The 12,408-nt window shown below is 39.3% G+C and overlaps 1 protein-coding gene across 2 annotated transcripts in view; it reads left to right on the plus strand.

The window, feature by feature from the left end:
- The window catches only part of ZFR (zinc finger RNA binding protein), a 68,152-nt gene that overhangs the window by 33,966 nt on the left and 21,778 nt on the right, over window positions 1–12,408 (plus strand). For both annotated transcript variants that reach the window (XR_013541573.1, XM_020807101.3), the window contains exons 9-12: window positions 2,689–2,885; window positions 6,415–6,534; window positions 7,362–7,507; window positions 8,927–9,089. Coding sequence is in view for 1 of the 2 variants with exons in the window: in XM_020807101.3 (XP_020662760.1) it covers window positions 2,689–2,885; window positions 6,415–6,534; window positions 7,362–7,507; window positions 8,927–9,089 (626 nt within the window). In the remaining variant the exon portion in view is untranslated. The remainder of the gene's footprint in view (window positions 1–2,688; window positions 2,886–6,414; window positions 6,535–7,361; window positions 7,508–8,926; window positions 9,090–12,408) is intronic.

Raw genomic sequence — 12,408 nt, forward strand, 5'->3', positions numbered from 1 at the left:
TATGCTCATTACAAAGAATAGAACATTTATAAGAAATATTAGAGGAATATAGTCAATATACAGGTTTAAAAATTAATATCCAAAAATCTAAATTATTATGTTTAAATATCCCTATTAGAGAACAAAATGAAATTAGAAAAGCATCTCATTTAGAGTTATGTTATTCAAGTTTTAAATACTTAGGAATATGGGTAACAAAAAAATCTTAATTAATCTACAGAAATTATAAATCTATTTAAATTTGCAAAAGAAAAATGACAGAGTGGGTCAATTTGAACCTATCAGTGCTGGGGAGAGTCGCTTTGATTAAGTCTTATATATAACCAAAATTTCAATTTCTATTCCAAAATATTCCATTACAGCCAGATATAAAAAAAGTAAAACTATGGCAAGGAAAGCTAGAAAATTTTATTGCAGGAAAGGGAAAGAAGATAAGATTCATAAATAGTGTCAAATATAGACAGGGTCAAAAGGGGGGATTAGGAATACCACAGCTTCAAAAATATTATGAAGCTTTAGAAATAAACCAAATTATTAAACTTATTCAAATTGACGAGACTTGTAAAAATTCTGATTGGGTCAAAATGGAAAATGAAATGAAAACGGACATAGTAAACAGGTATATTTACACTACTAAAAAAACTGGAAAAGGAGAACAAATACAGAACCCATTCATTTCTGAAACATTAAGGATATGGAGAAAACATAGTAAAACATTGCCCTCCCCCAGTATCCCATTTATGTCCCCTCATGGGATCACCCAGATTTAAAGTCTAAAAAGAAATATGCACAATTTAAGGAATGGAAGCAAATTGGAATATATAGAATTAATGACTTACTCGATTCAGGGGAACCAATTACTATCAAGCAAATAGAAGAGAAAACAAAGCAAATAAAAACCAATTGGCTACAAATAAAACAAATAAGTTTTGCTACTCACAACAAAAAACTGGCTTTCTAAGAACATTAACTGAACAATATTATATACAAAAAGATAAAAATAAAAAGGACTAATCTTACTAATATATAAAAGCATTACTGAGAAAGAATATGGAAAAGGTGGAGGATCTAAAACAGTGTGGGAAACAAATTTAAATATTAATATACCTGAGGAAATTTGGACAGGAATCTGGAAAAAATACCCATATAAATCTATATCAGCAAGTGCAAAAGAAACGGTTCTAAAGGTAGTGCATCGGTGGCATCTATACCCTACAAAACTACATAGCATTAATAAAGATATATCTGATAAATGTTGGAGGAACTGTGGACAGAAAGGAACTCTGGAACATATGTGGATCTCTTGCCCCAAAATAGAAAATTTTTGGCAGGAGGTAGTTAGATGGATAGAAACACTGACTAATCAAAAAATAGATAATAACGAAACATTAATGTTATTTTCATTATTCACGGGGGGAAATGAGAAACTACAATATAAAAAATTAGTTGCAAATCTTATAGGCACCGCAAGATCTGAAATAGCTAAAAATTGGAAAAAAGCCCAAGATCTCTCATTGCAAGCATTCACAAGTAAAATATGGCACACATTGCTGATGGAAAAAATGACCAATGAAGTTAGATTACATAGATTACATAGAGGAGAAATAAGCCATAGTAAATTCACGGAAAATTGGAAGCCATTATTAAAATATGCCGACAAATAGACTTTGAGACATGCGGTTTGAAAAGAAATTTAGATTGTTGGTCAATATTTCTTTAAATGGTGACGGGGAATGGTATATATGTGAGTTGGAGAAATATGGGGAATAGCTTTGTATTTACTATTTGCAATATGGTCGATTGTCTCTTCATTCTTTAGAAATAAACCTAAATAAATTTTAAAAATATTTTTTTAAAAAGATGCACATTTGGTCTTACCTGGAGAAAACCCACAGAAATGAATGGAGCTTGTTAGTTACAACTAATGTAAATCCCATTGATTTCAGGGTGCTTGCTCTAGATAGTACTAATGTAGGATCTAGCCCACTATCAAATACCCCTCACCAAGTCTTTACAAGTTACAGCTTCCAGCATTTCTTAGACTAGAAGAATTGGAAAGTGCCCCTCAAATGTTGAAACATAAACAACTGCTGCATTCAAATAGAGGTATTAGAAGGAATGATAGTGCTGAGCTCAAGCTTTCTGTATAACTTGTCCCCTAAAAGTTTTTTCAACATTTTGAGTGCAACATTTGGCACAAACAGATTGTTGATTGGACCTTGTGTGGCCCCTGCTTAATATGCAAGTATCTTTTCTCAGTTATTTAGCCCTCTTGAATACTCTTTATAAAATAACCCAGCACCATGTATGCAGCTTGCAATCCAGAGAAGTTTTTACTATTGTGCTGCTTCTTGTCAAGCTGAAAACATAGTTTTAAGTTTTGTTTTATTTTAGCTATTGAAGATTTTTGACCAATGTAGTACTGATTTGTGTCTCAAAAAAATAGCAATGTGCTGTGTTTTACTTTATGTTTTATAATGGCTTTACAGAGCAGTCTTTTTTAACCTTCCACTTTTTAAAACTATTTAAAAAAATTTCTAGCTATACGCTGGTCATGGTTGCTTTTTAGCAGTAGGCAAGGCCATATCCCTCCTCTGTTCCCAAACATGTTAAGAAATGTTTATGAAGAATATCTTTAACTTGACAACCTAAAAAAATTAATATAAGCTTTATAATGTCGTATATTAGGTGGAAATAAGCTACAGACAACTGGAAGCAAAGTAGATGAATTAAAAGCGGTAGAAAATATCAAGACTCCTCCTTCAGTTGCTGCAGTGCAAACGCAGGAAGTTAAACCAGATACGTCTACTGAACCAGTAGCTCCTACAGCTCTTGCAGCTTTACAGAGTGATGTCCAGCCAGTGGGTCATGACTACGTGGAAGAGGTATTAGCCTGAAAATTTGTATTTATAAAATCCAGTTATGCAGAACAGCATGAATTAGGATTGTGACAGATTGTTCTTGTGGTCAGGAAATATAAAATCATTTAAAGAGAAGGTTTAAAGCAGGTTGAATATACCAGTGCCACTGGTCTTACCTCAGTTGATTTTCAGTTTATTTGCCCTTTTCCAATGTATTACCAGATTTAAAGCAAAAAGCGTGCTGCTTATATACCACCCCATAGCGCTTCAAGCACTCTCTGGGCGGTTTACAATTTAATTATGCAGGCTACACATTGCCCCCCCCCAAGCGAGCTGGGTACTCATTTTACCGACCTCGGAAGGATAGAACGCTGAGTCAACCTTGAGCTGACTACCTGGGATTTGAACCCCAGGTCGTGAGCACAGTTTTAGCTGCAGTATAGCGGTTTTAACCACTGCGTCACGAGGCTCATTGATTCATGATGTCCACAGTGTCACCATGGAACAAGGGGAAAAGAAAGCATCATGCAAATATGGCAGTGAAACCTCTGCTGAATCTCCAGATAACCAGTCACATCAGTTGCACGTAGATATTAAACAGGGATCTTGAGCATGGGGAAGGACTAGAATGGTGTCTTTGAGTCACAGTAAATAACTTTATAACTTAGCTTTAAATATTGTCTTTTAATTATGTAAACCACTACTGTATAATTGTTTTCAGCTTTAAATACCGTATTGTCTTTCAGTGCTGCCTTGGGTCCTTTTTAAGGAGAAAGGTGCAGTAAAAATATTTTAAGTAAATAATAAAACAGATAAATGCAACCCGTGAGTCCTCAAACACAAGTGGCAGAGGGTCCGTAATATTCTGCTTTCTGGAATAAACCTTCCAAGTGGCAGAACCACTGCAAACTGTGCCTCTAATAGAGAGAACATCTGGGTACCATGCTTAGTTATATTGTGATTTGCTACCTGTTGCATAATATCAGCAGGGTCCTACTCCCTCCACCCAGCTAAGATATTCAAGGTCTGTTTGCTGTTTATCAAAGGTTATTAAAGGCAACCAGGTACTTTGCCCTTGTGTTCTGGAAAGAAAAGCCTGAAGCTCCTAGAAATGCAGTTTCATGAAAAAGTGGCTGGGGTTCATCAGCTGCTGCTTTCCTAAGCCCATTGTCCGTTTATTTTAATGCTATATTGCATAGGAACATAGTTTGGAGTCCTTTATAGAGGTAGGTATTAAAGCATTGGGTAGAATATATGGGCAGTCTTGGAGGTGTGCGGGGCAGGGGTTGCAAATCTCTACAGATCACACTTGCCCATCCTTAGACCTTGGAGTTCTTTATATTCCACAACTTCCACTCCCCAGATCTTTTTCATACAAAAATCAGCTGAAAATTTCCTTGTGCCCTCTAGTGGTCATGAGATGTATTCTTTGAACTTCAAGATCTGTTAGGGGTTGCCAGTGCCCACTGTTAGATGAAGTGTGCACCAGCTAATAATCATATATTTAGTGGTGTTGCTTGCTTATTTATTAAAATATTTATTTATTACTTTTTATCTTATGAGGATAAGGGACGTGGTGGCGCTGTGGGCTAAACCGCAGAAGCCTGTGCTGCAGGGTCAGAAGACCAAGCAGTCGTAAGATCGAATCCACGCGACGGAGTGAGCGCCCGTCGCCTGTCCCAGCTCCCGCCAACCTAGCTGTTCGAAAGCATGCAAATGCGAGTAGATAAATAGGTACCATCTCGGTGGGAAGGTAAACAGCATTCCGTGTCTAAATCACACTGGCCATGTGGCCACGGAAAGATTGTCTTCGGACAAAACACTGGCTCTATGGCTTGAAGAGCGGGATGAGCGCCGCCCCCTAGAGTCGGACACGACTGGACAAAAATTGTCAAGGGGAACCTTTACCTTTACCTTTTTATCTTATGAGGATGCCCAAGCCACTTTAAAGATGGCCACATTGAAATGTGACAAAATAATCTTGTCTGATAGTTTTGAGAACATACAGTGGTGCCTCGCATAGCGATGTTAATTGGTTCCAAAAAAAACATCGCTATGTGAAACCATCGCTATGCGAAACACCATTTCCCATAGGAATGCATTGGAAACCGGTTAATCCGTTCCAATTGGAATGGATTGCCGTCGTTAAGCGAAAAAACCCATAGGAAACATCGCTAAGCGAAACAATGTATCCTCCATTGGAATGTATTGAAGCTGACTCAATACATTTTAATGGCTTTGCGAAGTCAATTTTTGCAATTTTAAATGTGTCATAAAAGGGTCAAAAATGGTTTTAAATGCTTGGATTAGCTTCTGCACCCTCTAAAACGGATGCTAAAGTTAATTTGGCTTTGATCTGACTTTTCGTTAATTTATGGTGAATTTTTCCCCCCAACTTTTGACAGCTGTCAAAATCTGACAGCTCCATTATTTCCTATGGGGGAAGAAAAAATTCACAAAAAATTAATGAAGACTCAGCAACTGTTCTAAATTCTTGGGTTCGTTAGAGGACCCCCTAAGTTGTGTGCAAACCTGATTTGGCTTTGATCCGAACTTTCGTTAATTTTTTGTAAATTGTTTTCTCCCCCATAGGAAAGCATGGAGCTGTCAGATTTTGACAGGTCCATTGGTTCCTATGGGCCAAAAAAAAAATTCACAAAAAATTAACGAAAAGTCAGATCAAAGCCAAATCAGGTTTGCACATGACTTAAGGGGTCCTCTAACGAATCCAAGCATTTAGAACCGTTTTTGACCCTTCTAAGACACTTTTTTAATTGGAAAAAAAAACATTGTTAAGTGAAGCAGGGGACCTAAAATCGCATTCGTTATGCGAAGCATGGTCCCAAACTTCGCTAAGCGAAAATCGCCCATAGGAAACATCGTTATGCGATGCATATTATTTTCTTAAAAAACACATCGTTATGCGAATTCATCGCTAAACGAGGCAATCGTTAAGCGAGGCACCACTGTACTATTACCATGCTGAGGAAGCATTCCAGCTGTGAAAGATTAATTACAGCATTCCCATAAGCAAGAAGAAAACTTTTGATGGCGTCCTCCCTTAAAAGGGCTGGTCAGTAAAAGATCGAATCAGAAGGGTGTGTTTCAGATCAGAAGTAAAGAATAAGTGTACCAGCTTTGTCATCCTGAAGAAAAAAGTATCCAAATAAAGTGCAATGGCAAACTTAATCTACTAAAAATCCTTATATGCATTTTAAAGAAGCAAGATTTTTCATATAGGCCTGAATCCAACTGATACTTCTAAATGGGGTAAAACTGGTTGAAACTGGGATTTGCATAAGAGCTGATTCAGTAACTAATTCAATGAGTCTTGTTTGGTTGAGGCAAGCAGTTAAATTAATGCCATAAAGTGGTATGGCTGTTCATTATGTTTTCTATTGCCAGTACTGCTGACCTATTATCCCAGCATAAATGTTTGTGTGGAATTAAAAGACAAATGAGTTTTGATTACAGTGATAATAAGAAGTGCATTGTATATTGTGACAAGGTAATATTGTAACATTAAACATTTACATTATATTCCCTTTTAAAGGTACGGAATGATGAAGGGAAGGTAATTCGCTTCCATTGCAAACTTTGTGAGTGCAGCTTTAATGATCCGAATGCCAAGGAAATGCATCTAAAAGGAAGACGGCATAGATTACAATATAAGGTGAGCAGTTGTAGGAACATAAGTAATATGGTTTAAATGCCTGTACTGGCAAATATTATAAAAATTGAGTGTTTTATATTGCTTTATCTCTTCTGGATTCAAACTAACATTTTCTGCTGATACCTATCTGCTTTTGTCACAAAGCTTTGCACACAATGGTTCTGTACTTGGTCTCTTCTATGCTGTAATGCATATTTCAGTAAGTTAAAAAATTGTTGAGAGATGAATTAAACAATTCCATGTACGTGATACCAGAGTATTACATATCCAACAAGAGGATTTTGTCTCATTCTTGAAAGTGGCAGATTCCTAGCTGTTGTGTAGGTAGGAGTAGCAGAAAGCAGTAGCAGATAATGGCAAATCTGGATAGAGTTGCTGTTTAGAAATAGAGACTTGCAATGCAATCTTATATGTAATTATTTAGACATAAATCTTGCTGTTTACTAGGGCTTATTCCAAGTAAAAATGCTTAGTGGGAATGTGCATTTTGGATTTTTTTAGAATACAGATCTCATAATTCTCCATTTTGGAATTCCCCCCTGCTAGACCCAGACCGTACAGATGCCTACATTCTGCTTACCTGAAGAGAAGGTCCTGCTAGCAGGCTTCATTGCTTGTATAGTCAACACCTCCTGTTTGTAAAGGAAGCTGTCACAGTGGTTGCAAGGGAGCCCTGGTGGTTGCTGGGAAACTTCCATTTTAAACAAGAAATCAGGAATATCCAAGCCGTGCAGCCTGCTAGCTGGACCTTCTCTCCAGGATAGCACCATGTAAGTATTTGGAAATAAGAGAACAAATAAATTTAAAATCCTTTGTCCTTGAAACAGAAAAAAGTGAACCCAGACTTGCAAGTAGAAGTGAAGCCTAGCATCCGAGCAAGAAAAATACAAGAAGAAAAGATGAGAAAGCAGATGCAGAAAGAAGAATACTGGAGAAGGCGTGAAGAGGAAGAGAGGTGGAGAATGGAAATGAGGTAATATGTTCAATTAACTTCAGAACTAGTTAGGTTTGCTGGGGACACAAGCAGGAGTTTGAAATGCTTATAGAACTTTCTTAGAAAAACAGAACCACTTCATAATGAATGCACTCTCAACAATAATGGGTTAAGTCAAATTATATTTTATCAGTGCCAGCTAATGAGATCATCAGCTTCTGCTGGCATAAATGATCCTTCCCTGTCCGGTATTGTTTTGTATTAATTATAGATTGGTGAATTGCCATATCAATTCCATTGTTATATGGGGTTGTGTGGGGTTCTGAGTTTTAATTTGTAAACTGCCCAGAGTAGTGTTACCACTAAAGTGATGGTATACATATCAAATAAATAAATAAATTTATTTTGGTGTTTCGTCCCCTCTTCTTTTTATTTGTTTAAAATATTCCATGTAATGTTTTAAACTTTACTGTCCTTGCAAGGGTCCAAAATACCTATACACCCAGCCCGATATGTTCTAAAATGTATAAAGATCCATACATTCTAGAACATACTAGTACTAGGGTTCATTGTGCCCTAACACAATGGCATTAATTCTGATTGAAATTATTTTATCTCAGTGTAGGTCAGTGATCTCATAATTCATATTTACCACAAATGGTCTAATGAAAGCAAATATGCTATTGGATATAGTGACCAAAGTCCTGTCACTGAAAATGTATGCAGCAGAAGCTGTTGATGTCATCAATTGGCACTGGAAAATTTAATTTATATTAATTAAAAGCCTCCTATCCCCCCATTTTAGGTTTTAAGCTTCTCTGAACTCCCTTTGCCCCAGAGAGGAACAGGGCCTTGGGAGAAGAGAGTCTTTAATCACCTGAAATTGCCACCATATCATTGCTGGCAGTACCAATGCTTTTTGCCAATTAAAGTCTTCCCCTTTGTCCCAAGGCTCCAAGGGTTTCCCCAGGGCAAAAGAGAGCCCTGAGAAGCCTTGGAACCTAAAACACATGGATAGGAAGCTTTTGATAAATTTAAATTAAATTTGGCTAGTGCCAGCTGATATGGCATCAGCTTCTGCCATGTAACTTTATGCCAATAGTATTTTACACATTAAATTCTTCAGTTATGTTTAAACTATATACATTCTTGTTATTTTAAACTTCTTTGACTAAAAGGCTTTTGGGTAAATAATAGAAATTGGCATTACTTAAAAATTTTTAAGGGATTATTCTTTTCCATGGTTTTAACCCTATTTCTACTGAAACCAGTACCAAAGCTTTCATTGTAATGAAGAGATATTGATTTGAAAATATAAAATTATGTTTGTTTTTACTAGTCTGTAGTTTCTAAAATCACAGTTGGCAACCATTGAGATACTGAATTTACAAAAAAAAAAGAGAGAGAAACATTTCTTAACTTAAAGTTTAAGAATATCACGTTGGTTTATATATTTAGACGTTACGAGGAAGACATGTACTGGAGGAGGATGGAAGAGGAACAGCATCATTGGGATGACCGCCGTCGAATACCTGATGGAGGATATCCTCATGGACCTCCAGGCCCTCTTGGATTACTTGGCGTCAGACCAGGAATGCCACCACAGCCCCAGGGACCAGCTGTAAGTAACCTGAACAAAAATGAAAGCCTCACCCATGCTTGCCGAAAAGTGTGTGGAGTCCACATAAAATGTGGGGAAGACACTAGCCCCATCTCTCCGTTCTTGCTTTAATTACAGAAATGGAGCAGTTGAAAGACGAGGAAGTTGCTCAGTCTGGGTAGCCTCTCCATGTGAGTCAGAATATATGTTAGCTTATGTGTGGAGGCTACCTGGAGAGAACAGCCTCACCCTTTTTAGTCTGCTGCTTTTCTCTGATTAAGACAACAATGGAGGAAGGAGGACTAACATGCGTCCATCATCATAGTGTATGTGGGATTCACTTAACATTAAGTACACCTGATGGTTCTAGTCCATGAACAAAACAGACGCCAAAAACAATCTCCAGTGTTTAGTTGCAGTGGAATGTTTTCCTACAGGGAGGACATACCTCCTTACAGTGGGTTGTCCCACTCACTCACATTGATAGACAGGACCTTAAAACCATTTTTAAAAGCTCCTAGCTCCCTCTGATGGTGATGACAACCTGGGTATTCAGTCTTTGTTCTGTCTACACCTTGATAGCATCTTGTTTCTTCATCTTCTTCACTCACTTCTCTCACCACCACCACCACTTTGTACTGCCTAGCAACTGACTCTGTTCCACTCTGTGGGTATATGGGTAACTGCATTGGAATGGGAGCGCTTCTGAAGCCTGCTGTCCTGCCAGCAGAACACTGCCATTAGCGGTTGTTTGAAGCATCTAATACTGATTTGTTGTAAAGTTACCCTAGAACAGTTTGGGAATTATTCTCTACTTGAAAGCCTTACACCTGCAAACTGTGTTGATGGGCTAATTTTGTGGAGATGGCTGGTCATAAGAGCCTTATGAAGAGGCCCATTATGTCATGGATAAACTGCGGTACTGCAGTCAAAAACTCTGCTCACAACCTGCATTTGATCCCAACAGATTAGGTATTTGGCTTAAGGTTGACTCAGCCTGCCGAGGTCAGTGAATTGAGGAGCCAGCTCATTTGGGGGGGCGGCAATGTGTAGCCTGCATAATTAAATTGTGCTCTGGTCTCATAGTGCTTTAAGTGCTTTAAGCACTATGCTTTAAGCACTGTGAGACCAGAGCACACCAGACAGTGCTTTAAGCACTATAAGTTGGTATATACTGTATTTTTTCTGTGTATACAACCCCCCAATGTATAAAACAACCCCCTAATTTTGACCCTTGCCAGAGGCAGAGGAGCAGTTAATGGACAACTGCTCCTCCGTCTGCTGCTGCTGCCTCCACTGCCCACCCGATCACCTCCTCCAGTGTGACTGCCGGGGCTCACCTCCAGCTCAAGTCGCTGCCTTGTCCCCTGCCCTAAGGAGATGATCACTGGAGGAGATGATCCAGTAGGGGCAGCAGGAAGAGGCGCCCGAGCACGCGTGAGTGCTTGTTTGCCTCCGCTGCTGCCTCTGCCACCAGAGAGGACAAGGCGGCGACGTGAGCTGAGCCCACTAGTCCCACTGGAAATGGTGATCGGGCAGGCAGGGAAGGCAGCAGCAAGAGGCACCCGAGCACGTGTGAATGCTCCTTCGCCTCCATCTCCGCCTCCTTCTGCTGCTGCCTCAGCCACTGGAGAGGACAAGCCATGAGCTCTGGAAGAGGCAATTGGGCGGCGGCAAGAGGCGTCCAAGTGCGTGTGTGACTGCTTCCTTCAATGTACAAAAATGACACTCAATTTTCCTCTAATTATTTTAGGAAAAAGTGTCATTTATACACAGAAAAATACAGTAAGCAGCACACTATGCTCTCCTTTTTTCATAAGGGCCTATCAGTGTAGGATGTTGTAGGAGTCTAGTAGAATGGTTCAGTAATAAGGTGATACGTGTGTCTTTCTTGACCAACCTGAATATGTAGTATGTTCTCTCAAGAAACAGCTCAAGCTTTGTAAAAAATCCTTCCACATAATTTTCTGGCAATTCTTGGGAAGAGCCACCTATTCCCATCGAAGACCATAAAACACCACCTCGTGTCCAGGATGGAAATGATGCAATCCAATGTTCTAGAAGTGTGCTGCAAAGCTGTACCTAAGACTTCATGATACTAGTCCAACTCCTGGGTGTGATAGACTGTATACCCTGTGTGAGGTTTCATTCCAGATCTCTTCAGTGGTTGTTACTTACCTCATTAGAAGAACATAGCAAAACAGAAACATATGCCTCTCTTTATTCTGAGCCAAGTACAAGTCTCTTGAGTCCTTGCAGTAGTGCCTGAACAAGGGTAAATCCTCCTTGACTTCCACCAGGACTCAAATCATGATTGATGCAAGCCTTTTGGGGGGGTGGGTTGCACTCCTAGCTCATGGGAAGTGGTCAGCAGAGGAGGCCTCCCATAACATAGAGTTCTGGAATTCCTCCAGGACCACATTCAGGGACAGGTGGTACTGGGAGGATCAGCCAGTGTGACTGCAAAGGTCCACATCACTCATGGGTGAGTGTGACGTTTCAACAAGCTCCTAATGAGGGAAACGGATCAATTAATGTCTTGGGCTCATATCCCTAAGAGGCAGAGCATGTCCAGGGAATAGGGAACATACAAGTAGACTGGCTGAGCTGCATAGACTTGGATGGGTGGAGCCTCTCCAGTAGAGTGTTCCAGTCGATCTTAGTAAGATTTGTAGTGCCAGTTGTGGAACTTTTTGATTCACCCAAGAACATCAAGGTGAGTTGTTACTTCACCGGGTTTCAGACATTCGAGGCAGAAGGCATTGATTATTCATAAAGACACAATTATCCTGCATCTCAGGCCTTCATTTGTCCCAAAGATAAACTCTAGCTTTCATAGGTCGCAGGAGATGATACTACAGTGGTACCTCGCTTGATGACGTTAATTCGTTCCAGCGAAATCACTGTTAAGTGAAATCGTCGTCAAGCAAATTTTAAAAACCCATTGAAACGCATTGAAAACACTTCAATGCGTTCCAGTGGGCTAAATACCTCATCATAAAGCGAAGATCCTCCATAGGGCGGCCATTTTCCGTTGCCTGTATAGTGAGGAATCCATCCTAAAGCACAGCAGGGAGCCATTTTGCACAGCGGGCAGCCATTTTAGAGCCGCCGATCAGCTGTTTGAAAATCGTCGTCTGGCGAAAAATCTGTTCCCAAAGCAGGGAATTGATCATCGTGAAGCAAATTTTTCCTATTAGAACATCGTTTTGCAATTGCAAAAACCTCATTGTCAAGCAGTTTCGTCATTTAACAAGGTAATAGTTAAGTGAGGCACCACTGTACCTTCCTTTTGCCCACATTCTTTTAGGCCTCTCAAAAAGATTTGTCACAAGTCTGA

Source organism: Pogona vitticeps, chromosome 2, assembly GCF_051106095.1.
Source record: "Pogona vitticeps strain Pit_001003342236 chromosome 2, PviZW2.1, whole genome shotgun sequence".
Classification (NCBI taxonomy): domain Eukaryota; kingdom Metazoa; phylum Chordata; class Lepidosauria; order Squamata; family Agamidae; genus Pogona; species Pogona vitticeps.